The sequence below is a fragment of the Cyprinodon tularosa genome, unplaced genomic scaffold (assembly GCF_016077235.1).
Source record: "Cyprinodon tularosa strain WSP-4 unplaced genomic scaffold, ASM1607723v1 ctg294, whole genome shotgun sequence".
In the NCBI taxonomy this organism is placed as follows: domain Eukaryota; kingdom Metazoa; phylum Chordata; class Actinopteri; order Cyprinodontiformes; family Cyprinodontidae; genus Cyprinodon; species Cyprinodon tularosa.
Window position 1 is genome coordinate 1,489,152 of NW_024039001.1, and position 26,852 is coordinate 1,516,003.

At 39.2% G+C, this 26,852-nt stretch overlaps 1 protein-coding gene across 3 annotated transcripts in view; it reads right to left on the reverse strand.

Moving 5' to 3' along the window:
- Positions 1 to 3,119: 3,119 nt before the first annotated feature.
- LOC119787323 (enhancer of polycomb homolog 1-like) overlaps positions 3,120 to 26,852 on the reverse strand; it is a 45,924-nt gene continuing 22,191 nt past the window's right edge. For all 3 annotated transcript variants that reach the window (XM_038291120.1, XM_038291121.1, XM_038291119.1), the window contains 8 exons: positions 24,094 to 24,252; positions 23,817 to 23,906; positions 23,264 to 23,412; positions 20,757 to 21,172; positions 8,826 to 8,962; positions 8,432 to 8,573; positions 6,412 to 6,823; positions 3,120 to 4,654 (listed from right to left, as the gene is read on the reverse strand). In XM_038291120.1, coding sequence (XP_038147048.1) covers positions 4,582 to 4,654; positions 6,412 to 6,823; positions 8,432 to 8,573; positions 8,826 to 8,962; positions 20,757 to 21,172; positions 23,264 to 23,412; positions 23,817 to 23,906; positions 24,094 to 24,252 — 1,578 coding nt within the window. In that variant the 3' untranslated portion in view covers positions 3,120 to 4,581. The remainder of the gene's footprint in view (positions 4,655 to 6,411; positions 6,824 to 8,431; positions 8,574 to 8,825; positions 8,963 to 20,756; positions 21,173 to 23,263; positions 23,413 to 23,816; positions 23,907 to 24,093; positions 24,253 to 26,852) is intronic.

The window sequence follows — 26,852 nt, forward strand, 5'->3', positions numbered from 1 at the left end:
TTAAAATGGTACTTTTATAGAAAACTGAAATAGCCAAAGGCAAATATAACTAGAGAGATCTGCTGTGATATATCCATTATTATTACCTCTTTTTATCTGTGCAACAATGTTCTGGACTTCTCAATTTTTTTAGGCCAACATTACTGTAGCTTTGTTGTTTATTGCTCTGTTGCACAATGCAAACAAGTCCAAGTTTGATCTGATTCATATTTAGCAATACTTTGACATGCAGACCACTTCATGACTGACTTAGCAGGGACCGACTGTCTCACAGAAAATTGGCCCAAAGATCAACTTTAATCACATTTTTAAAACGTCGGAAAGCTACGGATTAATATCTTTAGGAAAAAAGAATAACCTTAATGATTATAGGGCCCTCTCAACTCATTATATCAGCCTATACTTAATTAATTCAGTGTTTATTCAAATTGTTATATGCTGACATTTTTGGGGAAATTGCTGGGAATTCCAACTGTCTTGATAGATGATATGAGGTTAATCCATACCATAGTATAAAGAACATATAAGTCAAAGCAGACCACCACTCTCAGAGGAAGATGTGCACATCTTTTGTTCTTTTCTTTAAATGCAGGCATAAAAGCTAATGTATATAGCTCTCTCTGTATATATTAGCAAAACTTGAGTTGCATTCCTTTATGTCCAACTAAAAACGCAAAAATAATATCAAAAGGATGTTATTTCTGGAGGTTTTTTCTAAATTAATAAATGTTTTTTTCAAATTACTACCAGTTTTTCAAATATACGAGGGGCGTTCAATAAGTAGTGCCTCTGACCCACTTCCAGATGTTTGATCCAGCTTAAATTTTGCATGTGAGGTTATCTAAATGTCTATAGATTAAGTAGCAAATTACAGCTCTGAACTATTTGTGGTTTCTAACTTACAGGTGTATGAACTGAATAAAGCCTGAAATAGAGCCTGGTAAGTGTTGAGCAGTGATCCGGTTTTTCTATTGGAAAGGACTCACACCACAGGAGACTTTTGATGACATTAAAGTAATTTATGATGATGATGCGCGTTATATGACCTTGCAAAATGTTTTACATGGTTATATTATGCGACATTATCACTATAAGTTACTTTCATTTGATCAAAAGTCTCCCATTTTGTGCGTCCTTTCAAGTGCAAAACCACAGACTGGACTCAGTTTGAACACCAGTACATCAGAAACCACAATCAGTTCAGAGCTGTAATTTGCTATTTAATCTATAGAGATTGAAATAATTTCACATGCAAAATTTCAGGTCGATCAAACATTTGGAAGTGGGTCAGGGGCATTACTTATTCATTATTATTCATTGTATATAGATGATTAGGGTTTTCTGTAGTGATGGTATCGGGGCCCTTTACTGTCCCACAATTAGGAAAGTCTGGTGTTTACAGCAGCAAAAAGATTATAGAAAATAATGGTCACACAAATGTGGACCTTAGAAAATGTATAAGAATAACATGCTAGTGAAGAGTTAAAAGATAAATAATAAAATCCTGTACTGTAAAGTGTTTTAACAATATAAAAATTTGCACCTTGAGAATAATTAACCAATAAACAGCTATGGACATTTGTACAGTAATGGATATTTGAAACTAGCAGCGACATCAGAGATGTGCAGAATGACAGCAGCATGTTATGTAACTGACTAAGGTAGAAACTGCTAAATCAGCATGAATGTAAAAACTTATTGAGGTTGTTGGGAACAGTGGTGGTTATAAAGTCTTCCAGCTGCTGTGAGGAAGGATCTGCGATAACGCTCCCTGGTGCATTTAGGGTGCAGCAGTCTGTCACGAAAGGAGCTCTCCAGTTCAGCACCACCTTCATGCATGGGGTGGGAAACATTATCCAGCAGAGATGTTAATTTAGTTACCATCAACTCATCATCATAAGTCATAGCTATGCAGTTTAATTATAAAACTTTGTTCTGACTGAAGTCTATACTGATAATTCGTACATGTGTACACCTTTATCTGAAGCACAAAAAACTAAAATTGAACAAACATATTTGGAAAGCCTTCCTTTTCTTCAAACTTTTATTGATTACTATCAAAACTACTTTTAAATCAAAGATAAACATAGTCGATATGGTAGTAAATATTTTCAGATAATTCCATGTATTAAAGGGAAATACAAACTAAATAAACCTGCCCTTATAAGAATGTAGTTACCAATATATCTATTCTGAAAACAGACCAGGATACTTGATCTGTCAAGCAACTTAAGTAGACATAAACAGCAGCACATAAGAAAAACTAACTAAAGAGGCCTGTCCTGCATTTCCCAAAAAAATGTCTTGATCCCAAAGACTTCTGAGCATAGATTCTGTGGCTTTTCAATATGAAACTTCTTTGAAAGGAGCTACATATTTAGGAAAGCTAATTAATCCAGGTGTGTTTGGCCATTCTCCCCATGATTAATCAGTTTGTCACACAATGAAAGACAGGAAACAAAGGAGCTGGCTGAAGCTCAGGAAGTTGTTCATTAATGCTTCATTTGTCTCACCTTTCATCTTGTAAAGATGTGGGTTAAGGCCAGAAGTTTGTCAACTCTTATTCAACAATTTAATGAGAGGCAGCAGCATCCATTATCACTTCTGTGTCTTTTCTCTCAACTGTTGTTTGGGGTCTTTTTGTAGAAATATTCGTATGAATGACCATGCATTCAAAATAACTAATCCGATTGTCTGAGTCTCTCTCTGGAAGAGAAACCAAAATAAACAATTCTGCCCACTGCCATCAGCATCTAGAGCTCAGTGTAGAAACTTGTATAACATTTAATTTTAATGAAGTAATTTTGAAATCCAGTGAATATGACTAAAAGAGAAAAGTGAATACTGGTGTCACGATACAATTCATTACCATATAGTATTATCGCTCTGTAACATCGGATCTGGTCATTGCTCTGTTGCTAGACAATGAAACGGAAGTTTGCCTAAAAAGATTTCTTCATTTGATTCCATATCTTGAATAAATATATCTATAAAGATATGGATATCCATATTATTGTCTAAAATATTAGACATTTTTTTCCCTACACCCCTATTAATGTGACAGTATTCAACCTCAACACAAGCAGAGAAACAGGAACATAAAACAGGAGTCCAAGAAGTTCACATTTAATGCCCTGGGCTTTATTTTCTTATTTTAGTGAGAGTTCTGTCACATTTTTTTTTTTAAGTCTTTTTCAGCCTCCAGGTGGGACAAGTAAACCTCAAAGATATATTTTGCCATTGGACTGGGCATTCAGGTTCTAACAAAGACAAGAAGCACTACTAAGTAATGCTGCCTTTGTGCCTCTAACTCTTCACAGAAGAGACGACATACATTTCCCCAAAAGGAAGGCACCAAATACTTGTGGTTTTTGGCCTTGCAGCCATCTGGAGATTCTTTTTACCAAGATAAAAAAAAAAGTTTAAGGAAAAAAAAAAAAAAAGGAAGTGAGAGAATGCATTCCCACAACACCCCTCGTTGGGATTTTTTTTCTTTCTGATAATTAAACCTGGAATGATGAAACAGCGATTACTGCCCGTTCACCTCCCTTTTCACCTATGCATGAACAAGTAACAAAAGAATGAAGTCTTAAAAAAAAATAAAGAAGCTTACAATCAATTGAACCACAAGGAAAAACACAAAATACAAAAATAGCCTTTTTTGTTTTGTACAAAAAAAAAAAAGTCAGATAAAACAAAGAGATTCCACTTGCATGAAAATGACGGATGACTCCTTTAAAATAAAAAAGCAGCATTGATATTTGTATAAAAACAACAAGAGTCACAAACAATAGTGCTTTAATCCAAAGCAGCAGACGCTTTTGGGAAGAGACTTCATCCCTGTTTTTGTTACTTGTGTTTGGGACATTATCTGAAGAGGAGGCGCAGCTCTCCTGCCAAACCGCTCCATCTCCTGCCTCCTCCTCATCTCCTGATCTGCATCTATAATCACAGCTCACTTTAATGTGATCCACAGAGAAAAACGAAACCAAAATGATATGAGGGGGGGGTGGGTTGGGCCTGCTTTGTGTTCACAAAATACAAAAATACCCAGGAGTCCGTAGCTATTAAAACATATACTACAGCACAGGAACCAACAAAGGTACAGTGTACAAATTAAAATTAAAAAGAAACAAAAACCAAAAGCTACAAACAAACAAAAAAAAAGAACAAATTGTAAACACAGCACAATAAATAGATAAAACCAGCAGGCTCCGCACCATGCACATGATAAAACTCTTCTCTGTACAGCTCTCACACTCGCCACAAGATAACTTGGCTTAATCTTTTTTTTTTCTTTTAAGTTTGACTCCCAAGTGCAAAACATCACAAATGGACAGTATGTATTCAAGTAATATATTTACAGGGGGATATTACAAATATGGAGTTGCTGTACAGATACTAATTTATAGTCATATTTATAGTTTACATGAGTCAATATCTTCTTAACAAAAAGGGTGTAAAAAGAGATGAGAATCGCTGTTGCGCCCGGTTGAGTCCTGATGTTCCTTTTGCGTCCCCAATGCTACGATGCACAGCATCTACAGAGTGGACCTGCTGCCGTGCCGCATCCCGCCGCTACTACGTCACCTCCATGGCGACCGTGTTGTCTGCTATACTGTTCAGCGCTGGCTTGTCCTCGTCGTGATTGTCCCTGGGAGAGAGGGAGAAAAAACTGATTAATGCTGCAGATATCAGTGTGCAGGTCAAACTGCAGTTCAGATGTTATTTTTTCTGCTCTTCTGGTTTCACGCTTTCCAGTTCTCTGTTAGAACAGTGAAAAAAGGTGGATCTGTTGGAGGTTTCAGTTGTTCAATCTAGCCTCATTGGGAAGAAACACAAAACTGTTTTCTTCTTTGGCTTTTCTAGGCATTTACTTTAGGGATGCACGATATTGGGATTTTGGCCGATATCCGATATGCCGATATTTTAAAACTCATGTAGCCGATAACCGATATTGATACCGATGTTAAAGCTGGACAAAAATAAGTAGTCATTGAAAATAGCAGATTTGTTATCCATTTCTGACACTTTGAAAAATAATATACTCAAATATATTTTCATATGCTGATATCAAATTGATTTTTAAAAACGCGGTATCGATCTATTTTACTTTCAAAATCTCGTGAAATTTCATCGTTCTGTTACAAACTCTCGTGATATTTGGCAAATTCTTGTGAGATTTTGTCAGTAAAATAGATCGATACCGCGTCAATATATCAACATATAAAAATATGGCAGAATTTCGTGAATTTTCGAGGGATTTCGTAGCATAACGATGACATATAGCAATATTTCATTAGTAAAAGAGATTGATATGGTGTTTTTAAATGGCAATATATCATCATATGAAGATATTGTGATATTTTAATGTATCAATATTTTTTCCCTCGTCTTTAGAAGTTTTTAAGTCTGTAAAAAAGAAGTTTTTGAGGAAGAAGAAGTAGTATTTTATTTTTAGACTTTAGAAACTCAGAAGCTGATCAAATATCGGGTTAAATATCGGTGGGGTGGCCGATGTCCGATATTCAGTTTTAAGGCCGATACAGGCCGATACCGATAGGGGGCCGATTATATCGTGCATCCCTAATTTACTTACAAAAGTACTAATTTCTTTACATTTTGTTTGATGAAAACCAAACATTATTATGACCCGTCAGGATTGGTGAACATGTTGCACCTCAAACATTAACCCAATTTATTGGGATTTGTTGTAACAGACCAAGTAGTAACTAATAAAATAGAAGGCAAACTTTTTACAATTTTATTTTCTAAATTAAAATCTAAAAAGTGAGGTGCCCAGCAATATCGCCTCTAATTGTTCATATTTTTAAGCATATACACAAGCCCCGTGAGAACCATCCTGAGCAACATCAGGTGTGCAACCTGAGACCAAACACCAATATTAAATTGATTGTAAAACTGAGATCATACAAGGACTAAGAGATTACAGCATCAATTTCCATTAGTTTCCTAATAATTGAAGTCATTTGGGCAAATTAAAATGAAAGAAAAAAAGCTTGGTAATGAAAGGTGTAGCACGCGTGCAGCTTAGAGGGAACATTGGTTCCCAGTGAGATGCTGCAACAGAGTTCAAACTGGGCTGGAGGTCAACCTTCCTGCAGGATGATGAACAACACATCGACTCAAAGGGGCTAAACAGGAATACATGCCAGGCTAATTAGAAATTAGAAAATTAGCTACATTCAAAGTGTGTCTGATTATGAGGCTTTTTCAGAGAGATTAGTGCTGATGAGAGTGATTTCACTTCTTCATAAAATACAACCTCGGCAATAGCCACAACTTTGTCTTTTGTTTTCAAAGTGCTTTTTAAAGAAAAGAGAAATTCCCATCCTAGCCCTCAATAACAGTAAATGTGTTCTGGATTAACAGATTTCTCCAGCGCCTGACCTGGAGCTCATATCCATGGACGACGCTCCAGAGACTTTGGGCATCTGCAGATGGGTGGAGGTGGACAGCTTTAAGGCAGAGGCTGGCACGTTGCCGAGGGTCCGTGGGAGGTGGCGTCCCGCGAGGCTGCCGGGCGACGGCACGCTCAGACAGATGTTGTTCCCGATGAGGACCTGAGTGGTTGTGGGGGCGGCGCCGCATCCAAGCAGCCCCAGAGCTGCTGCGGTGGCGGCCGTGTGGGTGCCCGGGGCGGCGTTGATGGATGCGGGGACCACGCTGGCGGGCGTATGGATGGTGGTGCTGATGGGGGGCTGCAGGAAGGTCGTGGCCGCGACCGTGGTAGTGTGTGTCGACTGGTTGGTCGTGTGGAGAGTGGACGCGGTGCTGGTGAGGTGCAGGTTTTTGTAAACGCCTGGAGAGAAAATCAGAACATATGAGACTAAAAGAGGGAAACAGGATGAATTCATTTCTCTAATTTATCCTTTAAAGTAACAGACAGATCGACCAGCAGAATAATAGAAACCTAAATAACTTAATGCCATCCAGTGTTTATCAGGTTTACTTGAATCTAAAAGATGATTTAACCGGTGCTAGAAATGCTTTCTACCGTATTTTCACGACCATAAGGCGCACCGTACTAAAAGGCGCAGTCTCAGTTATGTGTGCCACCTGCTGCGTCCTGTTCACACCGATGTTGAGCAGTTGAATAACAGCAACCGCAGTGTTAATTTGTTTCACCATGTTTTTCACATCAGCTGTGAGATGGGCACGCATGGAGTCACAGAATAACAGCAATAGTGATGAGTGGAAAAAAAACACTTGGTCTCCTTACATTCACCTCCCTCAGCCACTCTTTCATCATCTCCTCAATGAGGTGGTCTCAAAAGTCCGCAGTTACAACACACAGGGCGCACCGCACCAAAGGGCGCACCGGACATTTTGAGGGGAAAAAAAGACGTTTATGTGCGCCTTATAGTCGTGAAAATAGGGTATATTAGGGCTGAAACAATCGGATTAATCGTGATTAATAGACTATCTAAATAATCCTCACTGTAAAACATGCCTTTAGCTGAAAGAGCTACTCTGAGCAATAATTATACAAAGATTGTCAAATAAATTTTTTTTGCATTTAAGATAAACAAAAAAACATTTTCATCTGTCAATAAGCTCTATCCAGAACTCCTCAAGTGGAAAAGATTGAGTTTCACATGGTTTAATATCATAAAAATTCTTCTTTAAGGAACCTTTGGCTATCTGATTATTCATCGATTAATTGAAAAAACATAATCAACAGATTAATTGATTTACAAAATAATCTTTAGTTGCAACTCTACTTTCTATTTCTATTAAACCATGAAGTAAAAAGATGGTTAAAGCTGATATAAAAACACACCCATGGTGTCACTCAGTCAAATCCATCTCAGACATTTCTCATTTTCCATTCCTGGTCTCTGTCATTCTTAAAAAGGATAAAACTAATATTAAAAAGACTGCAAACAGTTGCAGACTAGCGTACAGGCTTTAAAGGGACGGATGGACGGACTGAATGATAAGATTATATAGGAACGGGTCACGAAGGGACGGAGATGATTTGGTGGCAAATAGACTGTAAGGAAAGATGACCAACTGATGGTTGTTGAGCATCAGTGGAGGAATGGTGGTTTGGTCTTTTTGTTTTGTTTTGTTTTGCTTAACCCGTCAAACTTGAATTTAATAGGAAAATAAAATGAAAAACTTTAAGGGTGTAACTTTGGAAAGTTTAGGGCTGATCTTTTAAATGGCCGGAAGAATTTGAATTTTGTTCTATTCTAGATTTGTGGATGGATCTAGGAATTCATTCTAAGAAGGATTAACTGTTGCACCAACCGGTTGTTAAACTGAGGGTTGTATAAATAGATGGATGTATGAAGAGCTTATTTTCGACCAAATACCAGAATTTAGTCTGGAAATACTAATATCTATGTGATAAGATTAATGCTGAGGAAACCGTTAAATCACATCCAAGGACAGGCAAACTCACCAGCACCTGTCAGGACCCCGTTGACTCCAGTTGCGAGCACCAGCTCCTCTTTGGATTTGAAGCCGAGCAGTTGATCAGTGGTGATGAGGGCCGAGGCAGCAAACTGGGCGCTGGCTTGGTCCAATGTTTTAGACACAATGGCCTGAGGGAAAACCAGCCACATGCAGAGAGGAAACATGTAGATGATCAGTTAAACTGGATCAAAGTAAAACAGCTGAGCTCAGCGTCTCTGTTAACCAAACAGGAACTGAGGCTAAGGATCAATACTGTTCCAGGAAATACGGATGTTTCACACTTCCCAAGAACAACCCAGTTTAATAGTCGGCTCAGATGAGCCCATAGCTGTGGAATCTGGCTCCTGTTGCAGCAGAGCTGTGAGCAGCTCCATACTGACCTGTGTGTTTGTGGTTGACGTTGGGAGGCTGTTGACCTGTTGTTGCGGTTTCTGCTGCTTCTGGCTCTGCTCCAGCTGCTGTTTCTGCATCAGAGCCAGCTGCTCCTGGTGCTTCTGGTACTGCTCCGCAGTGAAAGCTGCACACACAGATCAGAGACAGTGTTTACAACCAAAGTGTGCCAAAAAAAAAGGCTATGTGGCACATTTTCAAGATCAGTTCCTAAATGGTATTTTCTTCTGAACATTATCAAACTCCCACTACCAAGGCTGATTTACAGGTGCTGGTCATAAAATTAGAATATCATGAAAAAGTAGATTGATTTCAGTAATTCCATTTAAAAAGTGAAACTTGTATATTATATTCATTCATTACATACAAACTCATACATTTCAGATGTTTATTTTGTTTAATTTTGATGATTACAAATGACAACAAATGAAAATCTCAAATTCATCATATCAGAAAATTAGAATATTGTGAAAAGGTTCAAAATTGATGGCCCCTGGTGCCACACTCTAATCAGCTAATTAACTCAAACCACCTGCAAAAGCCTTTAAATGGTCTTTCAGTCTAGTTCTATAGGCTACACAATCATGGGGAAGACTGCTGACTTGACAGTTGTCCAAAAGACGACCATCGACACCTTGCACAAGGAGGGCAAGACACAAAAGGTCATCGCTAAAGAGGCTGGCTGTTCACAGAGCTCAGTGTCCAAGCACATTAATAGAGAGGCGAAGGGAAGGAAAAGATGTGGTCGAAAAAAGTGTACAAGCAAGAGAGATAACCGCACCCTGGAGAGGATTGTGAAACAAAACCCATTCAAAAATGTGGGGGAGATTCACAAAGAGTGGACTGCAGCTGGAGTGAGTGCTTCAAGAACCACCACACACAGACGTATGAAAGACATGGGTTTCTGCTGTCGCATTCCTTGTGTCAAGCCACTCTTGAACCACAGACAGCGTCAGAAGCGTCTTGCCTGGGCTAAAGAGAAACAGGACTGGACTGCTGGTGAGTGGTCCAAAGTCATGTTCTCTGATGAAAGTAAATTTTGCATTTCCTTTGGAAATCAAGGTCCCAGAGTCTGGAGGAAAAGAAGAGAGGCACTTCATCCACGTTGCTTGAAGTCCAGTGTAAAGTTTCCACAGTCAGTGATGGTTTGGGGTGCCATGTCATCTGCTGGTGTTGGTCCATTGTGTTTTCTGAGGTCCAGGGTCAACGCAGCCACATACCAGGAAGTTTTAGAGCACTTCATGCTTCCTGCAGCTGACCAACTTTTTGGAGATGCAGATTTCATTTTCCAACAGGACTTGGCACCTGCACACAGTGCCAAAGCTACCAGTACCTGGTTGAAGGACCATGGTATCCCTGTTCTTAATTGGCCAGCAAACTCTCCTGACCTTAACCCCATAGAAAATCTATGGGGTATTGTGAAGAAGAAGATGCAATACACCAGACCCAACAATTCAGAAGAGCTAAAAGCCACGATTAGAGCAACCTGGGCTATCATAACACCTGAGCAGTGCCACAGACTGATCGACTCCATGCCACGCCGCATTGCTGCAGTAATACAGGCCAAAGGAGGCCCAACTAAATACTGAGTGCTGTACATGCTCATACTTTTCATGTTCATACTTTTCAGTTGGCCAACATTTCTATAAATCCTTTGTTTTTATTGGTCTTCAGTAATATTCTAATTTTCTGATATGATGAATTTGAGATTTTCATTTGTTGTCATTTGTAATCATCAAAATTAAACAAAATAAACATCTGAAATATATGAGTTTGTATGTAATGTATGAATATAATATACAAGTTTCACTTTTTAAATGGAATTACTGAAATCAATCTACTTTTTCATGATATTCTAATTTTATGACCAGCACCTGTATGCACTTGTTTCCATCGTACGCTGTGATAACAGAGCTGGCTGAGGCACTGCTACCATCTGCACAGCACCGTCCAGAATGTGGATTAAAACAGGACTAATAAAGAAACAATGTCTAATCAATTTCACATTCTTGAGGTTTAATTAACCCAAAATGTGTAAAAAGGTGTGGTAAGAATAGATTTCAAAATGAGCAGCAGTCAGTTTATACTTTCATCTCAGAGCACAAATCACTTTTTAAGTCTTAGATAAGCTCTAAAGTCACCTTATTAGAGGTGATTCTAAAAGAAAAGTTAGTTTTGGCTTTACAATTAACACGTGTGCCAAAGGTTGGTGAATTTTATCCGGGTATTTAGATGCAAACTCTGCAAATAACAATATTCATCAAGGTCGAGTGAGTTTAAATGTCACAGAATCAGTGAGGAATATTTTTGCATTCTCCCCCAAAGCTCCAAATTTAGCTCTGGGTTGCTCTAAAAAAACCTCCACCCTCCTTTCTTGGGATTTAGTCCTGGTTGCTGCAAAAGTATACAATCAAATTTCCTGAAAATGTTCCTGCTGAACAGGATCCATCTCATATGAGGATGGTCTTAATAATGTTTGGAGGTTTCAGAGTTCTGTTTTGTAGTTGCCAATCACAATCCTGAACAATCTTGCATGTTTATTACCAGCTTCTTTTTGTCAACAAAAAGTTTAATTGGTCCAATTGTTCCATAAGGAAAGACAAACTTTAAAGTGAATCAACAAGACAATCCTGTCCTTATCAAGCCTGTGCTCACATCCAGAAACCACAACAGACAGCAATGGGAACATACCGTATTTTCACGACTATAAGGCGCACCTAAACGTCTTTTTTTCCCCTCAAAATGTGGGGTGCGCCCTATGGTGCGGTGCGCCCTATCTGCGGACGTTGTTGAGACCACCATGAGTATGTGAGAACCTTAAAGGGGGAAGTGTGGGCGTGGCTTGTGTATAAAAGAACAGGTATGTGCTTTATGCAGAAAATTGTTGTCTTAACACATCCTGAAATTGGCAAAGAGACACGCCTATGAAGCCCAGTTTAAACTGAAGGCTATCAGCTACGCAGAGGAACATGGAAATCGAGCAGCTGCGAGAGAATTCAATATAAATGAATCGATGGTTCACAAGTGGAGGAAGCTGGAAAACGAACTCCGACTGGTGAAGAAGACGCAGCTGAGTTTCCGCGGACATAAGGCGAGGTGGCCCGAGTTGGAGGAAAGACTCGAGCGGTGGATCGTGGAGCAAAGAACGAGTGGGGCCAGCGTTTCAACGGTCACTGTTCGACTAAAAGCAGTAAAGCTGGCGGAAGAAATGAAAATTGAAAATTTTCAAGGAGGTCCATCGTGGTGCTTCCGTTTTATGAAACGGTGCAATTTTTCCATCCGGACCAGGACTACAGTTGCTCAGCGACGTCCGGCGGATTATGATGAAAAGCTGGCGAGCTTCCTCTCCTTCTGCAGCAAACACATCGCTGACAAAGTCATCCAGCCAAGCCACATCACCAACATGGACGAGGTAACGCTCACTTTCGACATCCCGGTGAATCACACCGTGGAGAAGAAGGGGACCAGCACTGTAGCGATACACACAACGGGGTATGAAAAGGCGTCGTTTACTGTTGTGCTTGGCTGCCACGCAAATGGACAGAAACTGCCGCCTATGGTGATTTTTAAAAGAAAGACTTTGCCTAAAGAGGCTTTCGCAAAAGCCGGCATCATTTCCAAGGAGCCGCCCGGCACGGAAAGTGACTCTGACAGCGAAGAAGGGGAAACTGACATGTCGGATTTAGCACAGCTGTTTAATTCAGAAACAGAGGATGAGGACTTTGAGGGGTTTGATTAATACTCTGTAATAAATACATGAATAAAGCACAATCATACTCAGTTTTGCTCCCGCTCTATTTTTCTACATGAAAACTTAATTCAACAGCAGCCTCTGGGACGCGGCGCATCCGGGCTCACCTCGGCAGGTGTTTTTTCATCTAAATAATCTAAATCTTTTTAAGTGAGAAAGTCCACCTGAAAATTTAATCATTGCAGTCAGTTCATCCAGATTATTATCCTGCCTATGTTTTAAGTTAATTTATGCGTCAATAAACGAAGAAGAAGGGGAAACTGGCATGTCGGATTTAGCGCAGCTGTTTAATTCAGAAACAGAGGATGAGGACTTTGAGGGGTTTGATTAATACTCTGTAATAAATACTTGAATAAAGCACAATCATACTCAGTTTTGCTCCCGCTCTATTTTTCTACATGAAAACTTAATTCAACAGCAGCCTCTGGGCCGCGGCGCATCCGGGCTCACCTCGGCAGGTGTTTTTTCATCTAAATAATCTAAATCTTTTTGAGTGAGAAAGTCCACCTGAAAATTTAATCATTGCAGTCAGTTCATCCAGATTATTATCCTGCCTATGTTTTAAGTTAATTTATGCGTCAATAAACTGTATCAGAGGAGTAATCACAGCCCTGTGTCATCAGCGATGTGTCTCTCACGGCCGGTTCCCAGGTTTGAATAATACTTTGTAATAAATACACCTTGCAGCTTTATTTGCTGTGATCAGTGGGAATAAAGTAGTTTTAATATGTTTTTAAGTGGGAAAATCCACCTGAGAGGACATGTACCTGTATATAAAAAATGCGCCCTATAGTCCAGTGCGCCTTATGTGTGTGTTAAATACAGAAATGGCACACATAACTGAGACTGCGCCTTTTAGTCCGGTGCGCCTTATGGTCGTGAAAATACGGTACTTCTTTGTTTATATGTATATTTGAAAAAAATTGTTGGAAACTTTTGTTAGCTTGCACAAATTTCAGGTAATGTCAAAATTCTGGCTGATTCTCAATATGTGTACTTGTGCATTCTCATGTGCTCATGAAACAGCAGACTTCTTTACCCAGCATGCATCAGAGTATACAGGTGCTGGTCATAAAATTAGAATATCATGAAAAAGTAGATTGATTTCAGTAATTCCATTTAAAAAGTGAAACTTGTATATTATATTCATACATTACATACAAACTCATATATTTCAGATGTTTATTTTGTTTAATTTTGATGATTACAAATGACAACAAATGAAAATCTCAAATTCATCATATCAGAAAATTAGAATATTGTGAAAAGGTTCAAAATTGATGGCCCCTGGTGCCACACTCTAATCAGCTAATTAACTCAAACCACCTGCAAAAGCCTTTAAATGGTCTTTCAGTCTAGTTCTATAGGCTACACAATCATGGGGAAGACTGCTGACTTGACAGTTGTCCAAAAGACGACCATCGACACCTTGCACAAGGAGGGCAAGACACAAAAGGTCATCGCTAAAGAGGCTGGCTGTTCACAGAGCTCAGTGTCCAAGCACATTAATAGAGAGGCGAAGGGAAGGAAAAGATGTGGTCGAAAAAAGTGTACAAGCAAGAGAGATAACCGCACCCTGGAGAGGATTGTGAAACAAAACCCCTTCAAAAATGTGGGGGAGATTCACAAAGAGTGGACTGCAGCTGGAGTGAGTGCTTCAAGAACCACCACACACAGACGTATGAAAGACATGGGTTTCTGCTGTCGCATTCCTTGTGTCAAGCCACTCTTGAACCACAGACAGCGTCAGAAGCGTCTTGCCTGGGCTAAAGAGAAACAGGACTGGACTGCTGGTGAGTGGTCCAAAGTCATGTTCTCTGATGAAAGTAAATTTTGCATTTCCTTTGGAAATCAAGGTCCCAGAGTCTGGAGGAAAAGAAGAGAGGCACTTCATCCACGTTGCTTGAAGTCCAGTGTAAAGTTTCCACAGTCAGTGATGGTTTGGGGTGCCATGTCATCTGCTGGTGTTGGTCCATTGTGTTTTCTGAGGTCCAGGGTCAACGCAGCCACATACCAGGAAGTTTTAGAGCACTTCATGCTTCCTGCAGCTGACCAACTTTTTGGAGATGCAGATTTCATTTTCCAACAGGACTTGGCACCTGCACACAGTGCCAAAGCTACCAGTACCTGGTTGAAGGACCATGGTATCCCTGTTCTTAATTGGCCAGCAAACTCTCCTGACCTTAACCCCATAGAAAATCTATGGGGTATTGTGAAGAAGAAGATGCAATACACCAGACCCAACAATTCAGAAGAGCTAAAAGCCACTATTAGAGCAACCTGGGCTATCATAACACCTGAGCAGTGCCACAGACTGATCGACTCCATGCCACGCCGCATTGCTGCAGTAATACAGGCCAAAGGAGGCCCAACTAAATACTGAGTGCTGTACATGCTCATACTTTTCATGTTCATACTTTTCAGTTGGCCAACATTTCTATAAATCCTTTGTTTTTATTGGTCTTCAGTAATATTCTAATTTTCTGATATGATGAATTTGAGATTTTCATTTGTTGTCATTTGTAATCATCAAAATTAAACAAAATAAACATCTGAAATATATGAGTTTGTATGTAATGTATGAATATAATATACAAGTTTCACTTTTTAAATGGAATTACTGAAATCAATCTACTTTTTCATGATATTCTAATTTTATGACCAGCACCTGTACTTGTCCATTCTTGAAATTGACAGCTGTCCAAGCATGCACTGCAGCAGCAACAGCTTTCAATGGAGGGCTCACAGAGCTCAGAGTATTAAGTTAAAACATATCTTTTCTGTTGCAGTTGTTCAACAAAAGTCCCTTTTTGAGGCGAGAACATTACACTTTTAAGCGTCACTATATGGCCCATTAACCGATTTAATACGTAATTAAAAAAAAAAAATTCAGAAGTTAAGAGGACCGAGGCAACCAGCGGACCTCCAAGTGTAATGGCAGCCACAGTTTACCCGTCTGCAGTAGCCATCTCTCAGCCTAGCCATGTGTAGCCACATTGCTATTCAAAACAAGAAATAATGTAATGACAGGCCGTTCTATTCTGCTTAGATAGTGCAGAGGCATGTCTAGAAGAGGAAAGCCATTTGAACCCCAAAGCTAACTGCTTTTAGGACACAAACTTCTTTAGAGTTACTGCCATGATGCTGGTCTTCTGTATCTCAGTTGGTTTGAATTCAACAGGGAGGTTTGGCAGGGGAGAAAAAAAAAAAACCTCCATTGCAGAGTTTATTGGAAAAGCTGCCGCCACAACAAAGCAGTTTCACCTGCTGACACTAATTACCAGACAAAAACACAGGTGAGATTATCACCACAGGTGTGAAAGGAATGCTGATGAGACAGACTGCAGGGTTTCCATGACAACAGACAGTGGGCACTAATGTCTGTGTACTCTGGATTAACAACTTTGATGGCTTCAATGCATAGTTTTGGGTTTCTGTCATCAATATAATTTTTTCCCCTCATTCTTTTAAAATAAATCATTGTTAAAGTAACCATTTAATAATACCTGTAAATCAGCAGACTTGATTCTTCAGCATAGAAGTCAACCCTCTATCAGAACTGGATACTGCCGATCTTATTTAAGCAGTACACAATTTCTTAAAAATAAATCTAACCAGATGTCTGATACAATGCTATTTTCTGCTGCTTTATTTTTCCATAAACGAGAAGTTTAACTTTGATAACAAGTGTGACCTTTTTTGGCGAATACCATGGCTTTTACAGGTTAATTACCAAACAATTATTCTAACTAATACGCAGACTTAAGTGATCTGTTGTTTATGGCAACATATACAGAAGATTGTGAATCATTTTGGGGGGATTTAAAAAGGCCAAAAGTAAAGAGACTTTCTTTTGTGAACAACCAAAACAAATCACCCAAAATTGTAAACTTTCTTAACAAACCTTCTCTGATGTTGAGGTGCAATTAGCACATTCGATATGATACTGAATTGAAACATCTTATTTATAGACAGAACATAAGCCTGAACTTAAGATAAGCCTCCAGCTCATCTGGAGCTACATTTCTTTTCCTGTTATTATTAGTCTCTAGATAATTATAAATCATTACTTTTTTCATTTAGTTGGGAAATAATAATTAATACAGACAAACAAATCAAATTAATATTTTGCCAAATAAAACAAACAAAAAAAAAAAACTCTATTAGAGCCAGCAGTGCTTTACACACGGCTATGCCAAGAGGCGGATGCTGGAGACGGGCTAGGATTAGACCTGGCTACTGATAGCTTTGGAGGTCCGCTGGTTGATACGATCCTCTAAATGTCCAAACTTTTTATTTTTTATTACACACTAAACAAGTAAGTGGAGCATATAGTGAAGCTTAAAAGAATAATGTGCGCTCTGTGAGTGCCCCACTGGAAGCTGCTGCTGCCTCGGTGCATGCTGGGAAAACTGTCAATCTCTTATTTGTAAACTTTTTGCCAGTAGGAGCTACAGCTCATCCAACATGATTTTCCACACAGTTACAAATGTTCTTAGGTGCAGAAAAATGTGCAAATGCTAAATGGACAGAATCTGGCCATGAACCTCTTTACTCGTCAAACAGAAACCAGGCTTTTACTCCGGTCCAAAAACAAGCACCACAAAAAACACATTTATTTGCATGAATAAAAGGAGAGACAGATTAGGGGCTATTAAAAGGGATGTGGATATATAAAAAAAAAGGGAAGGCTGAATTTCAGCTAGATGAAGGGGCCTTCTGACTATACATAATATCCATCTTTAATATAGCGTTTTGATTGTTTGCGAGACTGGAACCATAGCTTATAGATGCATTGGTGCTGAACTACTGAGGTAGCAGTCTGCTCATTAAACAATGTTTTTGTCAAATAAAAAGGCTCTTTTTAAAGCCTTTTTTCAGTAAAACCTTAGCTATAGTATGGTAGGCCTTTGTACTCGGCTAAAATATCCATCTGCATTGGACAATAAATGCTATAGGAACTGGCCCACCTGCTGCTGCGGTTTGTGCTCGTCTGTTTATCCTGCAGATCAGAGCTGTGCTCTTTTGTTTAAGGGCTAAAGCCCCCAAAAACACTGAATTCAGTGCTTCATTTAGTAAATGTGACTGCATTTTAAATTATATGTCAACAATGGAGAAAAATAGAAGATCAGGTTGTGGGGGAAAAAAGGCAAAGAACGCTAATGTGAAGACCGACAGCAAACAGAGCAAGATTTACTTTATTAGAATACACACAGCACTAAGCTCTTTAAAAATATATATAACCAATACTTTCTGGCTGACAGCATTTACCCAAGATAAAATCTTTGCATGTAGATCACCGAGAAATTGTAGCACCATCATTATTTATTTATTTATTGACAACTAAGCGGATACCTTTTACCTTGAATTTGGACAAACTTTAAAAAAGAAATCAGATCTCATTTTAATATTGTTGCTAGATACTTGCAGAGAAAATTCTGGACTCCAGTTCAGATAACAGATTCCTAAACTCACCAGAGAAGTTTGTCTGACTCTATACTGACTAGAAAAGACGGACCTGGACAGTTCATGGAGAATATTTCATGTAAAAAGGAAAACCAGAGATAAGATACAGAGTAAAAAACATGACATGCAAGATGTAAAATAAATATTTTTAAAGGCTTGGAGATTTACACTGCAGCTTTGGACCTGGAAGTGGAAGCACAAACACACAGTAGAGTGGATCCCTATCAGGCCAGAAATAATAGATAAATAAAATAAATCAGAAAGCTATTTCTGAAGATCGTTGTTTTTATTTTAGAATAAACAGTTGGTGATCAATTAGCCATTTATTCAATTTCTTGACACAGGAAAAGAAGAAACAGCAGTGTGTCTACTAGTGCTGTACCCGAGGTTAGCAACTTGCTCTGAACTTCCAATTAAAAGTTTTTTCTTTTTCTGATCCATCAATTTAAAATAGATATAGACATTAATAGATAAAAATAGATAGACATTTTACTTTGCACAATAGGACCACTTTAGGTAGCTGTATGAATCTGGACTGAATTATTCTACAGAAAACAGATAATATCTTAAAGACATTAGCCCTGATTATATTAAAATAATAGTCTAATCTCATATTTATGAATTTAACCTTGTATAGGGTTGGAGCTATTAATCGGGTTAAATAACTAATTAAGCTAGTCAACTACTTTGGTCATCAAAACTGGATGATTACTTATATCTTATAATCTATAGATATAAACATTTATTTTATAAACATATGTTATAACAAATTACCCATTAAAGAATAAAATGTTTATTTGTATATTTATATAGTTAAATGTGCACAATTATTTTTTTTTTTTACGTTTTACCATTTTGAATTCATTTAAAATGTGCAATCAAGTTACCCCCCCCCCCCCCCATACACCAAAAGTTATTTCTATAAGAAATATAGAAAACAGTTAAATCAATTACTGAAATAATCAACATGTTATAATATTGTTAAATCATTTTGTATCGATGCATCGATCCAACAGCCGATGATCCGATGCATCGACACATCCGCAAGAGAATCGATTCAGGTTTTTTTCCCTTTGGTCTATTTTTATCTATTTGTTCCTGGATGTAATTCTGACTCCCGTGCTGCGGTGGCGCTAAACCTATTTTGCTCTCCTACCTCGCTACCACTACCATCTTTTTTGTGCACACACACACACACACACCTGCATAAACAGTAGGCAAGTCAGACATGGCGGAGAAAAAAGATGACTTACACACCCCTTGCAGATTCAACTAATTTGTGTAGAAGTATTTTGTTATGTATTCTTGAGTATCAAAAATAATTGAACCATTGGGTCAGGAAATCGATACTGAATGGAATCGCCATGATGCGTGTGATGTACACCCCTACAGTGGACCAGAACTATGAAATCATGCCCAGCACAGCTCATACTGGAGGCAGATGAACATATGTTGCCCCTAGCAGACAGTGAGCAACTTTTGAAGGCAGGGGTGGAGTGGCCATAGGAAAGGTTCAGCAGGATTCCAAAAAGGATTTTCTGTCATGTGTTTTATTATACGACATAAAATGCTGCATCATCGCTGCGCCATTTAGGGATGTTTCAATCTGATACCAGATCAAATCAGATTATATCGATAAGAACCTCAAATCTCCAAAATTGGCATGCTGATTAAAACACAGTGCCTCTGACTGTCTAAGGTTTTGTGTAACCAGTAGGTTAATAATAAATGGGTCACTTGTTCTCATAGCTACTGTTCTCGACTATTGTTTGGTTAATATCACTCAATCAAACCTTTTCTAACTTTCCACACTTCTTAAAAAATCTTCCAAAAAGGATGAACTAAAAACAATTCTGCAAGGAGCAGTGTTTGTTTGTAGATCAGGTCAAATTTATCCCAAATTTATCTCAACTCTGCAAAGTTTTAGTTTTAAAAACAGAGTCCAGTTCCTAACCAAATTTCTTCCCCCCTAAAGGAACCAAACATTTCTCTCTGGTGTAAAGAAGATCTACAGCAGCATAGCTAAACTGCTAAAAATTAACCAAGATCAAATTAAAGTGACAGGGGACCAAATGATGTTGGAGTGAAGCGTCAGATAAGGTGGTTACAGAACAGCAGCAGCATGTCTCCAATTTATCTACAAAGGTCAATTGGAAACATACGCTTAGAAAACACAATTTAAAAAAAGGACATTTTGAAAAGCATCTAATACACACGGCAACAATAAGCCTCCTGATTAGCATTGGGTCTCAACAGCAGACTTGTTCAGTGACAATAAATGAAATCACAGTGAAATACTAGTTCCAGGAGTCTCCATTATTAACTATGGCAAGAAATATATTCCAACTAAATTCATTGTATAAATAAATGATGTAAGATCACACATGAGATCTGCAGGCTGGAGAAATAACAATGAACAAATAAACAAATGAAGCAGCTTTGAAATTAACCAAGTGTAAATTATTTCTTAATGATCCTCACACTGAACTCAGTCTTTTATTATCCCAGAAGGCACAGAAGTGTTCCCACATAATCAGCAACCTTTCACACAAATAAATCGCTTTTTAAATTAGATTAAATGAGCTTTGTGTGAGGCCAGGCAAAGGTTCTATTAAATACCAACATAGAAAAAAAGGCAGCTAAATGAAAAGCTGCAGACCAATAAAACCAAACTCCAAGCAGAACAAAGAATAAAGCGACTCACCGTTGACAGGAGTAGTGGTAGATCCATTGCGGCTCTGGGAGACTGAACCTCCCGACAGGGTCCGACTTAATCCTGACATGGTTCGCCCAAAATCCCTAAATCCACTGCGAGAAATATCCCCTCGCCCTGCGGGGTGCTGGGATAACGTCCGAGGTCTGAAATGCCTCCAGCGGCATGCTTTAATGTTCAAAAGAATCCGGCTAAGATTCACAGGTAAGGATGATGAAGGGGGCGATGACGAAGGTTGAGGACAGCTGGAGGAGCCGGTGGGGTCCGAGGTATTGGTTTCTGAGGTACTGGTGTTGGAGCTGCGAAGCGGAGAGCTTAGAAGTGGTGAGGAGAGCGGTTCAGGCTCCGGGTCGGAGTCCACACTCTGGGAGATGTCCAGATCCGTGTGAGCTCTGTCCATTAAAACTCTAAAACACAAACAGAAGAAAAAGAAATCCTGGTTAGAAAGGTCTGGATCGAGTCTAGGCCTGGAACTAAATCATATTTTAGATATGGATTTATACATATACAGTTGTACAATATTCAAATATATATATAAATATATTTTTTTAGATAATCGTTTTAGTCCATATACTCAAATTAATATTTGATTACTTGATATGTAACAATAATTTCTAGAATGGATCAATCACAGCCAGGTCCAAATATTTAAACCCACTGGTAAAGTCAAAAAACACAAAGAGGAAACGTGTTACATTTTATATAAAATAATAAAAAGGGACCCATTTCTAAAGCATTTTTCTAGTCATATTTAACTCTCAAAGTGTTTAATGTCATGAGATCACACTCACTGATGGTCACACAACCGTATATAGGCAGACAGATGGGCCACTAAGGTTAAAATGCCTTGCCAAGGGGCACATGAACATGTGGAAGATGGAATCGAACTTTAAATCTTTCAATTGCAAGCCTTCTCTTCCCACAGAGCCACAGTTTTATGGACCGTGGCTTCTGTTTACCACAGCTGAAACTACAGTCCCATTTTAGATCTACTCACCATGTGGAGGACACAGCTAACATTGAACAGGCTGATCTGGCCAGATGAGACCAAAACAGCACTTTAGAGGCCATGTGCCACATGCTGGCTGTGGAGAACTTTAGCTTAAATAATTTCTCAGGTGGACTGAAAACAAAAATGCTTAAAAAACAATGTCAATTTAATCTACAAGAAAACTCAAACATTCTGAGTGCTCCTTCTGCACAGCTAATCTTTATTTGCATTAGTCAAACATGAAATTCTAATTGTATACATTCAATTTTAAGATGCAGCCAGAGAAAGACATTTGTTTGAATAATCAAACAGGCAATATAAACATGCATAACATTAATGTCAGCGTAAAGTATACTACAAACTCTGAAGGAGACATAAGGCAGTGAAACAAAAACAAAAAAGTTCTAATTTAAACATTTTGGACGTTAATGTCAAACACATGAATCTCATTACTTTCCAAATAAATCTGAGAGAAAATATCTCATTACACCAACTAAAACATTTGAATTCAGAGCCTAAAAGATCTTTCCCTCCCTCTGGGTCTGGTTGATAAGATCGCTGTAAACAGAAACACGCCTGTGAAGAAAATCAGAAACTACCCAGATGCTGTGTTTTACACCTGGCACTGAGACAGATCTCACTAAATCTGTCCAGTTTATGTTTTTTACTCAGTGGCGGAGTCATCAGACCGAGCTGCAGGACACGTCTCAGCTGCATCTGTTTTGGGATCAGCCTACCAGCAACAATGATGGGCGATTCCCACATTAGGACTGTCACCTTCATCATATAAACGGCCAGCTGGGTATTTATAGAGGAATGTGGTTGCCAAATGGGAGCTGGGAGGCTGCCAGGGAGCTGGTATGCTAAACAACCTCAGCATCTCCAGCCAAGTCCTGCTGAGAACAGAAACTGGCTCCATTTCTTCTTTTATTCCACATTTTATTCAAATACTTTTCGGGCCTCGTCTAACGGATATACAACCCTTGGAACCCTTTTTTATTTTCTTTTTTTTCCCCAAAGCTGTTTTACAAACAAACTTCTGTGGGTTTTATTCAGTCCTTCTGCAATACACAAATTATTCAAGTTTTATTTTAAATTTAAGGAAATCAGAAAGGTGTGGATTAGTGCTCAGCCCGCTTGTTTCTATGAAACTACTTTGTAGAAGCGCCTCAGTCTCTAATGGGGTTCGTTAACGTGCTGTTCTGCATTTAGCTTCATTTTCAACTGAGCAGCTTCTTGGTCCTTACAAATTAAAAGCATCCCATAATGTGATCACTACGTCACTATGGCCGGGTTGTGTGCATTGTTAATAGCGTTCAGCATGTTAAAAAAAAAAAAGTTTTCTTTTTGGTCTCATCTAACAAGATAAACTCCGTCTAGATTAGCATTTCTTTATATTTAACATGTAGGCAAGAAGACCAACATAAAGAAAGTCCCTTTTATTTCATGCAAACCAAACCATTCAGTGAGAAAGACCAGAAAGGAATGGTATACTGTGTGAACTCACCTGCCCCCTCTGCCCATGCGGCGCCGTGCCAAACCGATGCAGCGCCATGGCGTGTTGAGCGAGGTTAGACAGTAGCGGTAGCGCGGGTCGCCAAGCCCACCCTCTGACGGGCTTACCCAGGGCCAGCTGCCAGCCTTGTCTGGACGACACTAGAAGATGGAAAACAAAGAGAAATCAGGTGTTGACTAGAAAAGGCTGATTGGTAACGACCGATCTTGATGGGTGACTGAACATATGAATGTTTTTACCATCTATAATGGTTATGCTGAAAAAGGTAAACAGAATTTTGAAGAATTTATCTTTCTTTACGTTACCTCCATCCTACTGACTGCAGAATTTTACTCTTCTTGATTTACAGCAATAAAGGGACCATAAAACCTTTACATAAATAAAAAGTTAATCTGAAGATTTAGCTAGACCAGATCGAAGAGGCTACAAGATCTCAGTTCATCCTGCTTTGTTTTCCTCAGTCAGAGAGGAAGGCTTGCAAGCGGGCAGCCTGTTGTTAGCGCTATAAATAGAAACAGCACAGGAGTCACAGGAGGGCACTTACAGCGTAATACTGACAGCCAGCCTTTCTCCTGAATGCGTAGCAGCCATCTGGGTCATTCTCCTCCTCTGCCTCAGAGGAACCTGAATGGATCTATAAAAACAGCAACGATGAGGTCAGAAAAGGGCAGAAAAGAGCTGCAATTGTTCTATTTAACACTGGGAACAGGGAAAAATGAATCTGAAGGAGTAAAACTTACATTAATAAATCAATCAGTTTCATTTTTACATATTTAAGATGAATCAAGAACTCAAATTCATCAAAATTACAACCAACACACCTGTGAGAAGGGCTCTTCGTCTGAGCTGGGGAAATCATACTGGTTGAGGTCCTTAGGATTAAACACGAAGGACCCTGAATGTGGAGGTGCTGACATTGGAGCCATTTTGGGTTTCTTCTCATATTTCCTTTTGGTTCGTACAGCCTCTGCCTTCTCAGGCTATAAAAACACAAAGAGTAACATGTTTAAACTCCAGCCTGTGCAAACTTCATATCATTTTTAAATCCTAAAATCAATAATTAATGAGCTGCTAACTCAGAAGTGAGACACTATGTACACACAGCCTATTAATAGTCAGAAGGAACAACAGTGAGCCAAGGAAGCATTCATATGCAGATGGAGGCACGTGGCAGATGCCGCCACCGCCGAGCCAGATGGCAGCTTCTCGCCCCTGTGCCACCTTTCACCCAGACTTCCCCAGCGGGACGACACTTCCTTGTCTGAACAGACTCTACCAGGATTAGGCGGATTCCTTTCAGCCTTCGGAGTTCGGGGACAAAGCAAACAGAAAGGAAAGTGTTCTGTGATGGAGTGATGATGGAGTGATTCAATGGAGGGGGAAATGAGACTTTAGCATAACCCGGCCTGCAAGCTGAATTTTGGTGGTATTTGTGTTTTGAATAATCAATTAATATCATTCTATATCTATCCAAATACAATAGAAAGTCAAATACTCATAGTTAGTGGCACTTTTTTAATCCCAAGCTTTTAACAGAATTCTGAATTATAATTTAGAAAATTCAATTCTGCAGCCTCTTTCAGGTGATTTCTGGATGGTCATAAAACCATCCTTCCATAGTCTGATAAACCAGACTAAATGTGTAATTTAATCTGGCCCCGATGAATGAGACATCGGAAGATTGTTGATGAGAACAACCCGTTGTCTTTCAAACCATGCCTGTGCCTATTGGCCAATGCTCAGACCAATGAACGCAACTGACTGTTACGTATTATGCGCGACAGAAAGCTATTGGGGGGTGCAAACAAACAGCATGTGATGTGAGCAGTGGATAACTTGTTGAGATCATGGAGTTGGACTATTGTTGTCGTTTGTGCAAAAAAGACATGCGAGTAGCCAGTGTACTACACCACTGTACACAACGTTTCTGAAGTTCAAATCAACCGTTGTCAGTGGCAGAAAGATTACAGAAAGTTGGAGTGAACGCTTCGATTACATCTGGAAAATCCAACCGAGTCCGTCGAGCTTGTACAACGGTGTTGAATAGACTGGAAAGAGGTGTGCCAATTTATTGGAGGTGGATTGAAAGCAAGGTCGAAGTGAACTCGGGAGCCTACTCCCTAAAAACCACCAAGAGACTTGAAGAAGCTCCACCAAAACACAGACAAGGAAAGGATATCCGTCGTTCTTTCGCGGAATATAGCCGAGGTAAGCTGTTGCCATCTTCCTTGTCGTGCTTTCTCCAGCGTCACGTAGCTTTGTCGTCCCGCTCTCAAAACCCGGCAGCTTTGCATCCAGAAAATCAAAACACATCTCTGCGTTGTGATTGGACATCCAGTTCTAAGGCCTGGGGCATTTATCGAGGCTAGACCCACTGAGGGGTGGGGCTAGTTTACTAGGCTACTCATTCCAAGTATTATGGATCAATATTTGCCCTAAAACATAAACACAGCTTGGTAGGTCCAAGTTTAAAACCCAGCATGCTTTACTTTGGGGTGTTTATTTCTCTAAGAATCATCTGGTTGAGCTCTTGGTGACCATACTAAAGTGCTCCGGTATATTCAGCTTAACCACATTTATACAGGAGCCTACTGATCAAAGCATTTCTGAATGGAGCATAAAGTGGCTCTGCTCTGCTTGAACCCTCAGGCTCCACTGGTTTTGATTCATACCAGCTCACTCTGCCATCCAAAACCAAGAATACGATCTAACAGTTTACATGTGATCGCAGCTGATGGAATAAATTATACAGGCCTTTCTTAGTCATAGCCAGACAAAAATATGCCAATCAGTAGGCAAACCGCAGTTATGTGACATACACAGAGGGACAGTAATATGTTGAAAGAGGAAGCAGGAATCAAACACCATCTGGCACAGAGGCACATCTGTGCCTCCATCACTAAAGATGTAATACTGCTCCACCCTGCAGACTCTGAGCCCCTGTACCCTGGATATTCACACACCCGCTGTGACATGTACCAACCAAGGGCTGGTCTAGGCGTTTCAATGGGGGGAACGATGAAATTTTAAGAGATTTGTGTAAAAATATAGGAAAATAAAATGTTTTCTTGTTCTAAAATAATAAAACGTTGATGATTTATACTTGGCTGCCATTTAGAGATGGCAGAGTGTGGGCTGAGTCAGAGCACACCAACACGCTGTGGAGCCAAAACTGTTGAGAAATGAGTAAAAAAAAAAAACAACAAACTTGACATTTGTTATGCAGGAGAGTTTTAAACTAGAATATGCTACAAACAAGGCTGTTAAGAAAATACATATTTTAATTCTGTATCGATTCTATTAATTCTAAAATATTTACTCTCATAAATAAAGATCATCAGATTTTCTACTATCCTTCAAATTACCATTAACTGCTTTGTTAGTTAGCTGTTGAGAGTTATTATATTCATAGTATCAATATGCAACATAACTACACAGCAATAACAGCTAATGAAAGGTTTTTAGGGCAAATATTGATCCATAATACTTGGAATGAGTAGCCTAGTAAACTAGCCCCACCCCTCAGTGGGTCTAGCCTCAATTAAAGCAGATTTAATAAAAAATAAAAAATAATCTAAAT